The 17,212-nt window shown below is 44.7% G+C and overlaps 1 protein-coding gene across 17 annotated transcripts in view; it reads left to right on the top strand.

Moving 5' to 3' along the window:
* Nucleotides 1-16,548, top strand: part of TIAM1 (TIAM Rac1 associated GEF 1) — a 449,049-nt gene extending 432,501 nt beyond the window's left edge. For 15 of the 17 annotated variants that reach the window (XM_035283120.3, XM_035283112.3, XM_035283114.3 and 12 more), the window contains 5 exons: nucleotides 3,984-4,042; nucleotides 4,650-4,752; nucleotides 7,774-7,861; nucleotides 10,418-10,590; nucleotides 14,135-16,548. In XM_035283120.3, coding sequence (XP_035139011.3) covers nucleotides 3,984-4,042; nucleotides 4,650-4,752; nucleotides 7,774-7,861; nucleotides 10,418-10,590; nucleotides 14,135-14,604 — 893 coding nt within the window. In that variant the 3' untranslated portion in view covers nucleotides 14,605-16,548. Of the gene's footprint in view, nucleotides 1-3,983; nucleotides 4,043-4,649; nucleotides 4,753-7,773; nucleotides 7,862-10,417; nucleotides 10,591-11,873 lie in introns of all 17 variants that reach the window. The other 2 variants (XM_035283121.3, XM_078358819.1) reach the window with 1 other exon arrangement.
* The last annotated feature ends 664 nt before the right edge of the window (nucleotides 16,549-17,212 follow it).

Below are 17,212 nucleotides of genomic sequence, written 5' to 3'. Positions count from 1 at the left end.
GTAATCCCAGCTACTTGGGAGGCTAAGGCAGGAGAATCACTTGAACCCCGGAGGCAGAGGTTGTAGTGAGCTGAGATTGCACCAGTGCACTCCAGCCTGGGTGGCAGAGCAAGACTCTGCCTCAAAAAAAAAAGGAACACATAAGTACAGAGAAAGCATGTGACTAAAAAGGCCGTACCAAGGAGTACTGAGGATGTTAACAAGTTGTTAGGTTTGGATGGGGTAGGGGTGTGGTGAGGGCAGTAGTGTTTGCTTTCTTTCAACATCACCACTTGTGTTTCTTCTACTGTGATTTCTTCTTGGAGGAGTCTGGGATCTCCCTGATGCTGCTTAGTGGGTCACTCATGGGATGCAAGATGTTGATGTAGATGACCCACACCGTGACGTGGGCCTACAGACGAGCAGTTTCAAAGTCAACATTTAGAGTTTTCATGACTTTGCCCTCAATATTACAGATTCATTGTAGTTAGAAAGCAACAGATTTAGAATAAGAAAATAATTTAAGTAGGAGAAAATAGATTGGCAGACTCTTTTCTGTTAAAGGTTACATATGGTACTTTTTTTTTTTTTGAGACGGAGTCTCATTCTATTGCCCAGGCTGGAGTCCAGTGGTGCAATCTTGGCTCACTGCAGCCTCTGCCTCCTGGGTTCAAGCAGTTCTCTGCTTCAACCTCCTGAGTAGCTATGATTACAGGCACTTACCACCGTGCCCGGCAAATTTTTGTATGTTTAGTAGAGATGGGGTTTCACCATGTGGCCAGGCTGGTCTTGAACTCCTGACTCTGTGATCCACCTGCCTCAGCCTCCCAAAGTGCTAGGATTACAGGCATGAGCCACCACGCCCAGACTATATATAGTACATTTTAGGCTTTGGGCCAATAGGCCACATGCTTTGCCACTGGAGCCAGAAGCAGCCACGTGTAAATGAATGAGATGACCAGATCAGCAGCTGCACCACACTGGTGGCAGCAGGCCTGGGTCTGGCCTGAGAGCCCTTGTTTGCCAACCCATGGTGTAAGAGATGCAGGAAAATGCTGGTTTTGAGGTTGGGGATTTAGGTGCCACTTGCTGCCCAGGCTCAGGCAGTGGGCTCTGCTTTCATTACTCTGTTCCCTGCCTCCTGGGCTGTTGATGAGAGGTCAGTGTGGGAGCTGCCTCCAGGAAGGTGGCCTGCAACCCCTGTCTTAGGTATAAATGGAGACTGCATACTCCAGCAACAGTGCCAGGGCATCACACCGTCAGCAAACTCAATGGGGCCGTAGTTCACAAGAGAAAGACTGAAGGCTCTGAGAACCAAGGCTGATTTATCATCAGTCAGAATCCTCTCCAGAGAGATACGAGAGAGAAAAGGAAGGATTCAAATTGGGATTATGAACAAAGGCTACAGTCATGATGTGGATGTGGATGAGCTGTGGATTCCCAGTCGTTAGAGACACAAGTTTGATGGTTTGGGTGTGTTTTCAAGTAGCAAGGCAGAACTAATGGAAAGGCTGAGCAAGGAGTTGAAATAAGGAAGAGTTACTGTGAAGGAAGGATCGTGGTTACCCTCAGTCAGGCAGATTTGGGGTTAAAAAGTGGTTGTCGTCTTGTTTTGGTTTAAACCTCTAACCTCAGGAAGCAGTGCAGCTTTCTTATGAAAGCGAAGTTGACTTGCTGCCAACGAGGCACCTTGATGTTTCCCTCACAGGATGGCTCATGTGGACCAAATGTTGGTGCCTTAAACAAAAACAAAAATAGAAATAGGCTTCTGCCTTGAAGAGTGTTTGTCGTTCACCTTTTGGGGCAAAGAGAGGATGCTTTAGGCTGGCAAAGTAGCATGAGTTTTGGAGATCAAGGCCGTGTCTGAAGGGATTGGGCAACGCGGTGGAGTCACGTGAGAAGCACTAGCTCCAAGGGTTAGGGAAAGCTGAAGGGAGAGGCTGAGGGCCGGGTGCCAGGCCAAAGCTCACTCTCTGGCCCTCCTGCTGTGATCCACGATGATGAAGATTGAGGGAAATGGAGGCAGTTACAGCACTGAGCTGTGGTCTCAGTGGCATGGTGGCTCTTCTGAGATTAAAGTCATTGGGGTAGAGTTCTTTCACTTCTTTTTGTTTTTGTTTTTGAAATCGAGTCTCGCTCTGTCACCCAGGCTGGAGTGCGGTGGCGTGATCTTGGCTCACTACAACCTCCGCCTCCCAGGTTCAAGCAATTCTCCTGCCTCAGCCTCCCCAGTGGCTGGGACTATAGGTGCGCCCTACCACGCCCAGCTAATTTTTGTATTTTAAGTAGAGATGGGGTTTCACCATGTTGGCCAGGATGGTCTTGATCTCTTGACCTTGTGATTCCCCCGCCTCAGCCTCCCAGAGTGCTGGGATTACAGACTTGAGCCACCGTGCCCGGCCAAGCTCTTTCACTTCTAAGAGGACCTAGCTGTCCTAGCCTCTGTGGTTTCTGAGGGCTTCATGGTGGGAATGAAGGGCATCCTCAGGTTGCTTGTGCTCAGCTGCTCTGCAGAGCTGGGTGTGGCCTCCTCTGGTCAATGTGAACCTTTGGAGGGAACCTGCCAGTCTGTGCTCTGGAGACCTTGAGCGGTCAGATGCTGTGAGGTGTGAAGGGCTGTGGGCGGTCTAGACCCAGCGGCTGAGTCAGTTTCTTTGTATCTCAAGGCTTATTTCCCTGCAGTGGAGATTAGCATGATCTTACCCAAAGAGAAGACAAGACCGACCTGCCCTACCTAGGACAGAAATTAAACCAGATACTTGGGGTTCGTCTCCAAAGGGCGTTTGAGCCTGGTGGCCCATCCCTGAGAATTCTCTGGAAGTTTGTTCCTTTTGTAATTCCATGTCTGGTATACAAGACTGTGCCTCCTTCAGCTGCTGTGTGACTGTGCTATTCCTTGGAGTCAGAGTAGGAAGGGATAATGGAGACTATCTTAGTCCGTTCGGCTGCTGTAACAAAATGTCAGAAACTGGCCAGCTTCCAAACAACAGAGATTTATTTCTCACAGTTGGGGAGGCTGGAAGTCAAAGATCCTGCTTTCTCATACTTCCTAGCTGTGGCTTCATGATGGCAAAAGGGTCAAGGCAGCTCTCTCAAGTCTCTTGTATTGGACACTAATTCCATTCATGAGGACAGAGTCCCCGCTTCTCAAAGGCCCACCTTCTGAAACCATCACAATGATGATTAGTTTCAAAGTATGAATTTTGGGGAAACACAAACATTTGGACCATAGCAGAGACCCTGGCACAGAGAATGCAGGAGGGGCAGAGCTCAGTCCCCCTTCCATTCCTTCTGAGTGCCAATTCTACTTCCCCCTCAAGGAATAATCAGAATCACTGTATGTTAAACATGTTTGGCATTGCTTAACAAATTCTCTTGAAGATTATGCATAACTCTGTTGTATCTCCCCACCCCCTGAAAGAATATAAGAATGAAACTATGTATTTACCACTCCTAGAGAGCTTACTCTGATTCAGTCTTTTGGGAAGAAATATAGTCAAATTCTAATTTCATAAACTCATTTTTGTTTCTTTAGGTCAAAAGATGAGTTATATTTCCTAACTTATCACTCTGTGTCTGTGTGCGCTATTACCTTAATTTGCATGAATGTAAATCATCTTCAGAATCGCATTATTATTATGAAAGACATTTATATTATTCCTCCATCTATCGAATTAGTACATTTTTGTTGAATATGTATCAGTTGAAGTTTTAACTTTGAAATGGTATCATACTTAACATATTTTGCCCAAAAGTTTTTTTGGGGCGTAGGTGATTTCCACTTATGTAGGCTTTTTATGTTTATTTTGAACCCGGAAAATTGTGTCTCAATAGGCTTTTGATTTTCACAGACGTGATGAATGAATGGAAGGTGGGTGGGAGTCAGTTGGCTGGGATCTCCACATGTCTTCATAACCGTAGTGTTTATTACCACAAGTTAGTGACGTCAAGGGGAAAACCCTCTGCGTGACATGCCATGACTGTCTTTATTTTATTTTTTCCAGTCTTCAAAACTGCTGTGGTCCTTGTGTATAAAGATGGTTCGAAACAGAAGAAGAAACTTGTAAGACTTCTTATGTTGCCCCGTGGTTTCAAAGTATTTCTCCATCTGCTTATCAGTTGTGTCTGCAGAATTTTACCATTTTGTCAGTATGAACCTTTTTACAATTTTTTTTCATTTCTTAAGCGTTGCTAAGGATGCTTGAGATCACCCATCCTGCCTTCTTTCAGGAAGGCTCAGGTTTCGAGCAAAAAAATGAATTGGTCTCATTTTTGTGAATTGGAACCAATTGGTGACTTGGTCTCATTTTTGTGAATTGAAATCCATTGGACGCCATTGGTGACTGGGTCTACCATGGCCCAGAACCTTTCCAACACTACTCTTCCCTTTCTCTGTTGCCCTGTTCTTGTTTTGGGATCCCTTTTCTCCTCTTCCTGTGTGTCTCTCTTCACTGCATTTGCTTAGCAAATGTATTTGCACACCCTCCCCTCAATATATTTATCATGCAGCCTCTCACTTCCTGCTGGATGAACAAGAGCTCAAGGGGGAAGATCCTCTGGGCACGCCTGGAGTTACTGCGTGAGAGTCTGTTGCTGGTTTAGAAAACATAGGGAACTGGTCCAGGGCAGGTTAGATTCTTTTTATGCAGCTGGTTCCTTCTCCTCTGCAGGTAGGATCGCACAGGCTTTCCATTTATGAGGACTGGGACCCCTTCCGATTTCGACACATGATCCCCACGGAGGCACTGCAGGTTCGAGCTTTGGCGAGTGCAGGTAAACTCTGACGTGTGCTGGGTTTTTCACACACGTATTTCTGGTTTGTGTAGGAATTATTTGAATTCACACTCTTGGTCTAACCACCCTATCATCTTTTTTTCCCTATGCTTAACTCTGGTCTCTCAGTCTCTTTATTGCCTCTTATTTACTCAGCCATTGATTAAATATTGAATGAATGAACTGAATGAATGGATGTGTAATGTCTTCAAGATTCCTGGAAGGGATTCTAGTTATTCTATTCTGTATATTAATACTATAGTGACTACCGTCTGAGTAGCAATGAGCCTGTGCTTCTTGAAAGAATCCTGGAGACTGTGAGCAGACAAAGCCCATGTCAACTACTCACTTGCTTTTTAACTGAGAGATCCAAAAATACCACCAAAAGAACTAAAAAGCATTTTTTTCCCTAAAGTATTACAAATGTTTGTCTTTGGTATTAATGTGAAGGTTTTTTACAATGTTGATTCTATTTAAAACTTAAGTTAGTTTTTTTTAGAGACGGGTCCCATTCTGTTGCCCAGGCTGGAGAGCAGTGGTGCGATTGTAGTTCCCTGTAGCCTCAAACTGCTAGGCTCAAGCTATCCTTTCCAAGTACCTGGGGCTACAGGCGTGTGCCACCACACCCAGCTATTTTTTTTAAATATTTTGTAGAAATGGGGTCTAGTCTTGAACTCCTGGGCTCAAGTGAACCTCGCACCTCAGCCTCCGAAAGTGCTGGGATTACAGATGTGGAAATGTTGATTCTTTTTCTAAAATCCACATAGTAGTGAAGTGAATTGTTGGGTAGCTATGAGTATACTTAATAATATAATTAGACAATGCTTTAAACACATCAGTAGCAGGGTACTGACTAAGAAAAGTGGTATTTCTGTGACTCGAAAGCTCCCCCTCCTGGGCCTAATTTGAGATCAAGTTCTCGAGAGGAGGAATGGGCTGTGTACAAGCTCTCCCAGGTGCATCCTGGAAAGAGCATCTCTGGGGAGTCAGGTGGAACCTCTTTAGCCACACCTGTTGCCTGTCCCACTTGGTCAGCAGGTGCAGCTTTGGTAAGGAAAAGCCCTGGCAGTGGAGACCTGCAGGTGGATGATCAATGTGAATTTCTTTTGTCTTCTTTTTTTTTGAGACAGAGGTTCACTTTGTTGCCCAGGCTGGAGTGCAATGGTGCGATCTCAGCCTACTCCAGCCTCCGCCTCCCGGGTTCAAGCAATTCTCCTGCTTCAGCCTCCTGAGTAGCTAGGATTACAGGCGCATGCCACCAAACCCAGCTAATTTTTGTATTTTTTTTCAGGAGACAGGGTTTCACCATGTTGGTCAGGCTGGTCTCAAACTCCTGGCTTCATGATCCGCCTGCCTTGCCCTCCCAAAGTGTTGGGATTACAGGCGTGAGCCACCTCACCCGGCTGTCAATGTGAATTTCTATTTTATGCTTTTGATACCTAACGTGAATGTTAACTTCTTACTGTCTGATTTCCGTTGTGTAGCCTCTTTGTTTCTACTTGTCATAAGCAGTAAAACTGGATCTGATCCTCAGAAAACCACCACACGCTAGTCCAGCTTCATGGGGAGAACCCTCCCTCTTGCAATATTTTGCACACTTTGAATTATTTTTCCAAATTAAACAAGGTGTCTCTTCCTTCACAGTTTTTTTTTTTTTTTTTTTTTTTTTTGCCTTACAGTAGGAAGACTCAAATGCAAAAACCATGTAGGGCAAATATATTGGGAATGATTCTTTGTCTTAGAAGGTTTCTCTCTAAGCTTCCAGCAGTGATTTGCCGGATGCCCTTTTACTTATGTGATTTGCAAAATTGATTTCCATGTGAATTTGCAGGCACCTGTAAGTTGTGAGTCTAGTATAGCTACAAGTAGCATTTTGAGGTTTGAGCACATAAATACTGATGTCTTACTTTAGAATCGTAGATTATGAATTATCTGGTTGCTTTGTTTCTTTGTGCCAGGTTTATAAATGGGTAAGTTTATTTCCATAGCAGACTGACAGCTTCTAAGCCAGGGATTTTGCCTGCGTCGAGTAAACACGTAAAGACTTTAAATTTTGAAGACAAAGCCGTCTTTGTGACATGACATTCCATTCTCACCCTCTATTTTTCATTCCAGTCAAGTTTAAAATCATCAAGATAAAAGCTTATTTAGGTTGAGTTGCAAAGACTAGTCAAGATGTCTTTCATTATGAAATCCACTCTAGTGGGTTGGAGAATCAGAATGTGGAATTTCTGGGTTTTCATCTCAGTCTGGGAAAGTTTGTAAAATTTTTTGCAGATAGATTCTGGTTAAGGTTAAATCATGGAACCACAGTGAGGGTTTGTGACCAGGGTTCTAAACCACTGGATGCAAGTGAGACTTTACAGCGTATAGCCTGGATGCCTGCAGTTAACTGTTCCTTTCACAAACACTTCATTCGTGACTTAAAGTACTGCACTATTATAGGCACTGCAGAGCTTCAAAACTATTTTAAAATTGTTCCTTACCTTCTTGGCGTTTCTGCTGTGTTCAGAGTTGACCCCAGGGGAAGGCTAGGGACGAGAAATACCATTAGGTCTCCAGGGCTTTAGGCCCAGCCACCTGGGGGAAGGCTCCCTTGACAGACAGCAAGGGCTCACCTGTCGTCCCTGGCCTGATGAAATCCACATAGGAGGCTTTGGCTCCGTTTAGTCCAACTGTTGCTAAAACAACTAATCATTTCATTGAAATGCACAGGTCAGTTAAAGAGACTGCGTGGCTGAAAGGGTGAGAGCAGTCAATATGATTGACTGATTGGCCTTTTAGACCATCTAGAAGATTTTAGCAACTGGAAATTCTCCAAGCGTTGTCTTCTTAGTATCCATTAAGCTTTTCAGTTGCTTCGTCTCTTTAGATCGTGGGATAGTGGGAAAATATCTTCGATCTTGTACAGTTCTGCATTATGAATCCTCTATCACAGCTGGCAAATGCTTTTGTAAATAAACCATGTAAATAAACCCATCTAAAACATACCCTGATTCATTGTTGCTTTCATTTCTTTAGATGCAGAGGCAAATGCCGTGTGTGAAATTGTCCATGTGAAATCCGAGTCTGAAGGGAGGCCGGAGAGGGTCTTCCACTTGTGCTGCAGGTGAGCTGCGCCTGTGAAGTCCAGACCATGTTTACATTCTGCAGATGGGAATGAGATGGTGGTCTCATCGTGTTATGTTTTGATGTTTGGTGCATTGTACTGTAACATTGCTGAGATACAGTAAACGGAGACTCAGCTGGGAGGGGGTGACACTATGGGAAGGTCTTACCGGGATTCCTGCTCATTTTGGGAACAGCCTGTGTTGATCACCTGCACATCTTGAGGGGAAGCTGGGCTCGTGACATGGGGTTCTACTTATTTCTTGTGGTTTTTCTTCTACCCCGCTGCCCTCTTTCTTCCCTCCCTCCTCTTCTCCTTTCCCTCCTCCATGAGAATTTGAGGTCTTCTCCAATATACAGTGTATTCTTTTATTTTTCTAAAAATATGAGATGAATGACCCCAACAGATGACATTTAATGTTTTGGGCTTTAAATGTGCCCCATATTTAATCTTGCTTTAATTTAATCATAGACACTCAGCGATTTATTCAATAATTACCCAGTACCCCACACAGTCAATAGAATCAATACCATATGATTGTTAGCAATATTTTATCATGCTAGTGTAGTAAAAGGTACATATACCAAGTGTGAAACATGCTAAGCACCTTACATTCATTATTTCATTTAGTCAGACCAAGGTATTAGGTTGGTGCAAAAAGAAACGGCACTTTTTACCATTAAAAGTGATTGAAAGTGCCATTACTTTTAGTGGCAAGAACTGCAAATATTTTTTGCCCCAACTTAATACTATTATTACTCCAGGTTGCAAATGGGGAAGCAAGGCTCTGAGATGGTACTTTGCCTAAGGCCTTATAGAAAGTGAATACTGGGACAGGTGTGGTAACTCACTTTGCCTAAGGCCTTATAGAAAATGAATACTGGGACTGGGCGTGGTTGCTCACATGTGTAATCCCAGCACTTTGGGAGGCAGAGGCAAGTGGACCACTTGAGGTCAGGAGTTCGAGACCAGCCTGACCAACATGGTGAAACTCCATCTCCGCTAAAAATACAAAAATTAGCCAGGCATGGTGGCAGGCACCTGTAATCCCAGCTACTTGGGAGGCTGAGGCAGGAGAATCACTTGAACCTGGGAGGTAGAGTTTGCAGTGAGCCAAGATCATGCATGCATTGCACTCCAGCCTGGGTGACAGAGCGAGACTCTGTCTCAAAAAAAAGAAAAGAAAAGAAATGGCGGGTTTAACGTCCAAACCCATGTTTTGTGTTGCTGCGTCACTTCTCTGTGTTGGGTGACAGAGGTCAACAAAGGGCAGATCCCTGGGAAGCTGTCAGGACTACAGGTGAGATGTTTTTTGTATAACCACGTGGGGTTTGAGCACCACCTTTACCATCTGTTTTGGCTCATCCACTTGTGATGCTGTTGGTAACATTTACAGGGTTTAGTAAGCTTGCCTACACGGATGCCATATTTATTGTTAATAAGGAATACCAGGTGAAACTTAACCAGGGTAAAAATATTGGGAATAAAACAAGAAAAATAACTCACCTAGGAAGCATTTGTGTTTTTTTTTGAGACGGAGTCTTGCTCTGTCACCCAGGCTGGAGTGCAGTGGTGAGATCTCAGCTCACTGCAACTTCTGCCTCCCCAGTTCAAGTGATTCTTCTGCCTCAACCTCCCAAGTAACTGGGATTACAGGCACGCACCACCACACCTGGCTAATTTTTGTATTTTTAATAGAGACAGGGTTTTACCATGTTGACCATGGTGAAATCTTGACCTAGTGATCTACCCGCCTAGGCCTATAGTTGTTAACAACATAGCCTTGGACCAGGCGTGGTGGCTCACACCTGTAATCCCAGCACTTTGGAAGGTCAAGAGATCGAGACTGTCCTGGCCAACATGGTGAAACCCCATCTCTACTAAAAATACAAAAATTAACTTGGCATGATGGCTCATGCCCATAGTCCCAGCTACTTGGGAGGCTGAGACAGGAGAATCACTTGAACCTGGGAGGCGGAGGTTGCCTTGAGCCTAGATTGTGCCACTGCACTCCAGCCTGGTGACAAAGTGAGACTCTGTCTCAAAAAAAAAAAAAAAAAACCAACAACACAGCCTTAATATTTACATGTTGAAATGTGTCATGGGAACCGTTGATGCTGAACAGGAGGGAGCCAAGCTCTAGAGGACATTAGGAACGTTGAGATGTCAGCCTTTGGGTGCTCTGCAGAGCCACACAAATCTTGTGGTTCATTTGCCCTCAAAAATATTTTACAATGAAAAGCTCTGCCTTAAGTGCCAGGAGCAGAATTTGGCAGCTTCTTGGTACAAACTCCCACTGTCCATAGGTCTGTTCATTAATGGGCTGCTCTGCCCCGCACCAGCAGCAGGAGATGGATCCCAAAGCACGACGGGAGAGGAGTTATGTGCTGTTTATCCCTGGCTGTGAAATCACCGCTCAGCACAGAAATTGGAGCCATGGCCTCAGTCTTTAGCCTTTGGCCCTGAGGGATATTTGTTTGGTTGCCCTGATAACCTTAGACATTCCCCATGTGTTAAGCCCTGGTTCTCTAACATGTGCAAATCTTCTTTTCCTAGCTCCCCAGAGAGCCGAAAGGATTTCCTGAAGGCTGTGCATTCAGTCCTGCGTGATAAGCACAGAAGACAGCTCCTCAAAACCGAGAGCCTGCCCTCATCCCAGCAATATGTCCCTTTTGGAGGCAAAAGATTGTGTGCACTGAAGGGGGCCAGGCCGGCTATGAGCAGGGCAGGTACTGTGGGGATTCAGACATTCAAGATCCCCGTTACCCCCACTCCGCTGTAGAATCCAGTGAGCTTGATGTCCTTGTTGAGTGGGGGTGAGGTGTGGCCGGGTGGGGGCTGACGTAGGAGGGTGGTTCTTCCCTGGTGTGAGGTTCCTTGCCCTTGCCTCCTTCCCGGTGGCTCCTGGGGATCTGCCCTCTGTCTCCTCTCGCCCTCCCTCCAGCCTTCCCTTTGCCTCCCTTCTCCTTTTGGCTGGTGAGCTCCTCTCTCATTTGCCAAGCCGGGAAGCTGACACATCCTCTTTCTGGAAAGGCTGTCTCAGCCTGCTTGCAGAATGAGAGTTGCTGCTTTGCATGACAGCCAGCTTTGTCTAGCAGAAAGCCATGTGTCACATATCAGCAGGGTCACAGACCTCTGTTCTGAGAACAGGGTGGCTTCATGGTCTGGCAGCCCAGCAATGCCTGCCCTCAGCAGTAAGGATTCTAGGTTTGGAGCCCACATGACACTTCCCGATTTTATCCTTGCCTTGTGCTTGCAACTTTTAGTCACCATGTGAATTTGGGGAAGCCTCGAGCTATTGGAAAAAAAGAATCTAGAGTTTAAATGATCCCAATTAAATACTCTGGTAGACCTAATCCATCACAGCGGAGCAGTGAAGAAGTAAGATACATACTACCAGCCGTAAATGGCAGCAAAATTTATGTAGGAAGAAAGCTGTTTTCAGAATACTTAGGGACTTAATGACATCAAGATACTAACATTTTTATCACGCCTTTCTTAAGAGGCAGCCCAGAATTTTTGCAGGGAGGATTTCATTAAAAGAGACCCGCTTTGCACCTGCCAGAAGGTTTCTGGCCTTTGTCCTCATGACCATTTTACCTGTTGACAAGGCAGGGACAGAAGTGAGAATGCTTGAAGGTTTTCAGAGACAAAACCTACCTGGCTTGACATGGGATATTACATTCTTTAAGCACCTTAAATTTAATGTTAGGGGACTAGTTATTGTGAATCTCCCCTCCAATCAATTGATAAATGTTTATTGAAAACTTAGTGCAGTGAATACCCAGCACTTTGTGAGGTTTTCCGAGGTATCCTGAGAGTCTTGAGTATGTCCATATCTGCAGCTTTTCATGGGGGCCCCATGGAAGAATAGTTGATTGATCCTTTCTAACTCATTTTATAGATTTTTATCTTGGATTTGTCTTACCCACCCCCCCCCTTGCTTGCCAGGGAAATGTTTAAACAGATTTGGGAATACGTATCTCAACCTCAGGGAACTCATCTGTTTCAGTTGTTAATCAATGAACCGAACTTCAGAGCCGCATTGACTTTGAAACTAAGCATGGTTAGTCTGTCACTCAGAAGTTTTCCTGCTGAGATCCATTTGGGAAGAAAACAAAACCAGCCTACAACTTGACACCATCATCCATCATCATGATTACCGAGAGAAAGCTTTGATGTCGTAGCCTGTTATATCTCACTGATTGAAAGATTTTTCTGCGTGATGGCTCATTTTTGGCTGAAGAAAGTCGGTATCACTTTGCTTTGGAGGCACCTCGCTCTCCTCAGAATCTTCTTATTAGAGGATTTTAAAATGGTGCCTGAGTAGATCAGCACAGCAGTAGCTGGTCAGTCTTAACAGGGAGCACTGGAAATAGTCAAAGATTGCATCCCTAACAGACTGAGAAGAACCCAGTGATGGTAGCCGGGTTCCTAAGCATCCTAAGGACAGATACTCATGCTTCGTTCTGCTTTGTCTTGAATACTCTGCTTCTATACTAAACCTAAAGTACTATCTGGCTGCCAATAACCCAATGAAAAATTTTTTTCTTTGTTCTATTTTCTTATGAAAATTTTCAAACTTAGAGAATTTCTGAAAGAATTCATACCTACCATCTATATTCTGTAAGATTTTTCTGTATTCTCATTATCACTCATCTATTAGAATCCACCTGTCATCCATCAGCTCATCTTATCTTTGACACATTTCAAAGATGTAGACATTAACACACTTGACTCCTAGATACTTCAGCATGAAGTCATTAACACATATTTCCAGTAGCTTTGAGTTGGGTCGTTCTAATATAGCGATTGCAGAGAGAGATGCTGTGTTTTGCTGGTGCTGAGATAAAAGTGAACAAGAATTTTTGTCTCTTCTCAATAGAAGTAGGTGGTATTTTTTCCTCTTTTCTATTTCTTTTTTCCATTTTGCCTGGAAATAGCATTTATTCCCATCCTCAAACAAGAGTGGTGCCCATTTCTTCCACATTTTAAGACGGCAGAACACTCAGCAACAGTGATGGACACACACGGGTCCAAGGCAGAGGATAGCTGCAGTGGGAGCCAGTTCAGCCCCTTGTTGGCCTCTCTAACCTCGTGCCTGCTGTGTGTGAAGACAAGGCTGCATCTGGCAGTAATGCAGCCGAGGCATCTTCTGGCAGCATTGAAGCAATTCGACGGTTTCTAGGGGCTTAGGTTTCAGGAAAGCAGCTCCCAGTTGGCGTTTAGACTCTGCCCTTCCTCTGGAAAGCCTGTGTTGCCTGTGTCTGTAATAACTGCTTCACTCTCAAGGGACTTGTGTGTGCGTGTGGTGGGACTGTTTGTTGGCTTGATTGGATGGTGTCTTTTGTTCACTTATTTTTAATTCTGGCTTCCTAGAGGGCAGTAGGTGAAAGAATGAATTCTTCTTAACTAGTCGTCTCTTTATACAGCACTTTGTTGATCAAACTGCTTGGGTGTCATTGGTGTTTTATTTCTCATTCCACTGAGGCACAGATCAGTTAATTGCTCTGTAGAAGAATGAGCGATACACAGAATGTAATGGGAGGAGACTGAGGCTCACATCTGCTTAGCCTCCGAGCTCATGGGGGACTTTGTCAGAAAGAAGACAGGGACGTAACTGAAGACTCCGTGTCTTTGAGAGCCACTCTTTTTCTCAGGCTTTAATCTAACTGCAGATCCCAAGAAATGTTACGTTCAAGTTCCCAGAAAACAAGTAACTTGGACCAGTGCCTCTGCCTCCCTGATGCCTAGGGGCACTTTCTACAAAGACAGCAAAACCGTAGATGCATTCCCAACCTTTCTAAAGACCTATTCCAGCTAAACAACCCTGGGACACCCCGGTGGGACCTTCATAGCACGGGGCCATGGGACATGACCAGTGCTCAGGACACGAATCCCCAAATCAGTGGTCTGTCTCCAGAGAAGCTGCAGTCTGTGTTATCCATCTCTTAGGTGCACAGGTTAGAACAGTAGATTATTTCGGAAGGAGTTGGGTTCCCCTTTGCCCATAACCTTCAACCTCTCCTGTGTGCCCCAGTTCCCTGTTGCCCCTCCATCAGTTGCTGGGGTATCTTCTAAGTCCAGACACCTCAACAAGGTAAACACTCCAAGACACACTGGTGATATCTAGACTTTAAGCCCTGAAAGACATCAAGGCATTCAGTGCATACCGTTGAGGTTTTCATTTTCTCCTGTCCTTTGCTTTCTGGATTTTCATCTCACGTAAAGCATGTGGGGGTTTTATTTTTATATTTTTGTGTGTGTGTGCAGTGTCTGCCCCAAGCAAGTCTCTTGGGAGGAGGAGGCGGCGGCTGGCTCGAAACAGGTTTACCATTGATTCTGATGCCGTCTCCACAAGCAGCCCGGAGAAAGAGTCCCAGCAGCCCCCCGGTGGCGGGGATACTGACCGATGGGTAGAGGAGCAGTTTGATCTTGCTCAGTATGAGGAGCAAGATGACATCAAGGAGACAGACATCCTCAGTGACGATGATGAGTTCTGTGAGTCCGTGAAGGGCGCCTCAGTGGACAGAGACCTGCAGGAGCGGCTTCAGGCCGCCTCCATCAGTCAGCGGGAAAGAGGCCGGAAAACCCTGGATAGTCACGCGTCCCGCATGGCGCAGCTCAGGAAGCAAGCTGCCCTGTCGGGAATCAATGGAGGTCTGGAAAGCGCAAGTGAGGAAGTCATTTGGGTTAGGCGCGAAGACTTTGCCCCCTCCCGGAAACTCAACACTGAGATCTGACTGTGTGCCCTGCCCCGTAGAGAATGTGTGTAGATACTTCCTGCCCTAACTCTGCCCACCTTCCCATACCATTGACAAGAATGTCCCCTTAGGTCGCGCTCTTGCACACACGGTTTTGGCAGCTGACTTGGTCCTGAAGCCATGTAGCCACCCAGCTTCGTCATTTTCAACAACAACATCAGAAAGAATTGCTCAGAATCCCAGATAAGCTTGAGTCGTATCTTCTGTGTAGTTACTAAGGGCTTTTATTTATTCTCAATGAATCAGGGCCTGAACAATTAAAAGAAAAAAGATTCCATAGCACTGGAAAGCAAATCACCCCCAGGAGTTGACATATGTATGACAGATTAATTTAAGGGATAGTAGCACACACACGATCCTTCTATCTGAAATCATTCTCCTAGTTGGGGAAACCACTTCAAACACAAAATGAAATGAAATGTGTACAGCTTGCAGTGTTCTGACTGTACCCTTCCCTCTTCCATGTCTGAGAATCTCTGTGTATTTTAAGAATGTGTGAGGAGAGGGTGGCGATTCATGTTTCAATGAGCCTTTTTTTTTCTTCCTGTTTTGGTCTATGGCTGGTCTTACTGTATGTTCATGTTCGGAAGCTCTAGTTTTGCATAGAATTATAGAGATGCCAAACTCTTTGGAAAGAGATCCAAATTTATCACTTGAGAGAAAGAAAAGAAACACTATTTTTTGTATTTTACCTGAGATACAGGGGCACAAATAGATGAGAATTTTACAGTGTTAGTGTAACCCTGAGCCTAAAAAAATGAGGATATAACCTTTTACAGAGAGAGTGAGGCGTGGTGGATTTATATTTATATATGAAAGGCCAACAAGCTCATGCTAAGGATACACTTTTTTTTTTCCAAGAAGCAGATTTTTTTTTTTTTTTTTTTAGTGTTTGAATCTCTATTTGAGACGGGAGTTTGGTTGGATTAAACATGACACCCAAGTGGGCGGTGTGTGTGTCTGTTGCACGTGGCAGGGAGGGGAGCCTCCTTCTCATGGGGTTGCCGTGGTGATCACTGGTTTTTTCCATCAAAATTGCATCTTCATCCATAGATTACCTTCCCCTTCCCTGACAGTCCATAACCAAACCTTTTAACAGAAAACCTCTTTTAAAAACATCTCTCATGTTGAACACATTCTTCATGCCAACTAAACAGGGTAAACGCTCAAAACGTTAACGGTCTAAACAGACATCCAAATACCAAGAAGAAAAACAAGTTATAGCACTTTCAATTTTTTTTTCCAAAGGTTTATAGCTTTTTCTTTTCCCATGTCACAATGTCCACTTCCTAAGAAGGGTTTAAATACTATGAAAACTTTCTTTTTGGGGAAAATATCTATTTGGTGTTTGACACATCAGTAGGTACTTTAAAAACCTGAATTTTATAGTAGCTTTAGGAGTTATATTTTATAAAAATCAGTTATGACTTTATATTTCCAGACAATAGAGAGTGCAGAACATCATGCTCTTGTGCCTCTGCCTGCTTTTCCCGCTTTCCCACCCCGTATTCCCCCCGCCTTTCGGGTTTCCAGGGCTTTGAGCTTGATCTTTTGAAAGTTTTATTCTATTAAATTTTTGCTATATCTTCTGGTTTTCTTAAAAAGCTTTAGAATGGTTTCTATACCCTTTGTATCACTGCATTTTTCCGTATCATCTCCGGTTCGATTGCGTCCAGATGGAAAACGGAAGCAGAGGCTTCTAATCGTCGCCTTTACTGGTCCCAACACATCCGTCTGAAACACTCGGGAGTCCGGTGCTTGGAGAGGGTGCCATTGTCTCTTGTACATAAGGTCATGACGTGTCTATGTCAAAAGTTCTTATATATTTCTTTTATAAGCTGAAAGAAGGTCTATTTTTATGTTTTTAGGTCTATGAATGGAACGTTGTAAATGCTTGTCAAACAATAAAAATAATGAAAAGTGTCTGGATGGTTCTATGCCTTCTTGGATGGGAGGATGAATGTCAGTTGTTGATGGGAGAGAGGCCATGGGAGAAGATGCCTGGGAATGCCATTCATGGAAATAACTCGTGATCATCAGGAGAACGCTGTTGTGGTAGAGCTTGAAGGTTTTTTTTTTTTTTTTGAGACGGAATCTCGCTCTGTCACCTGGGCTGGAGTACAGTGGCAGAATCTCCACTCACTGCAACCTCCGCCTCCCAGATTCAAGTGAATTTCCTGTCTCAGCCCCCAAGTAGCTGGAATTACAGGCAACCACCACCACGCCTAGCTAATTTTTGTATTTTTAGTAGAGACGGGGTTTCACTATGTTGGCCAGGCTGGTCTCGAACTCCTGACCTCGTGATCCACCCACCTCAGCCTCCCAAAGTGCTGGGATTACAGGCAAGAGCCACCGCACCCAGCCAAGAGCTTGAAGTTTTAACAACAGAAAAGGGTGTCCGACAGTTGCTTGCCGTCTTGACCTAACGTTTCCCCTACTGGGCCTTGTTTCTTTTCCAGTCTCCTGCCTGTCCCGATGGGAGCAGGCTGGGGGGTTCCCACGAAAATATTGGGGTGAAGTGCAGAGCTCTAACTGGCCTGACTGAGCTCTAGAATCACTCCACATTTTATCATCGGGGCCTGCTGCC

This window comes from Callithrix jacchus, chromosome 21 (assembly GCF_049354715.1).
Source record: "Callithrix jacchus isolate 240 chromosome 21, calJac240_pri, whole genome shotgun sequence".
Classification (NCBI taxonomy): domain Eukaryota; kingdom Metazoa; phylum Chordata; class Mammalia; order Primates; family Cebidae; genus Callithrix; species Callithrix jacchus.
The sequence above is the reverse complement of the archived record's forward strand: the minus strand, read 5'-3'. Positions and strand labels throughout refer to the sequence as shown.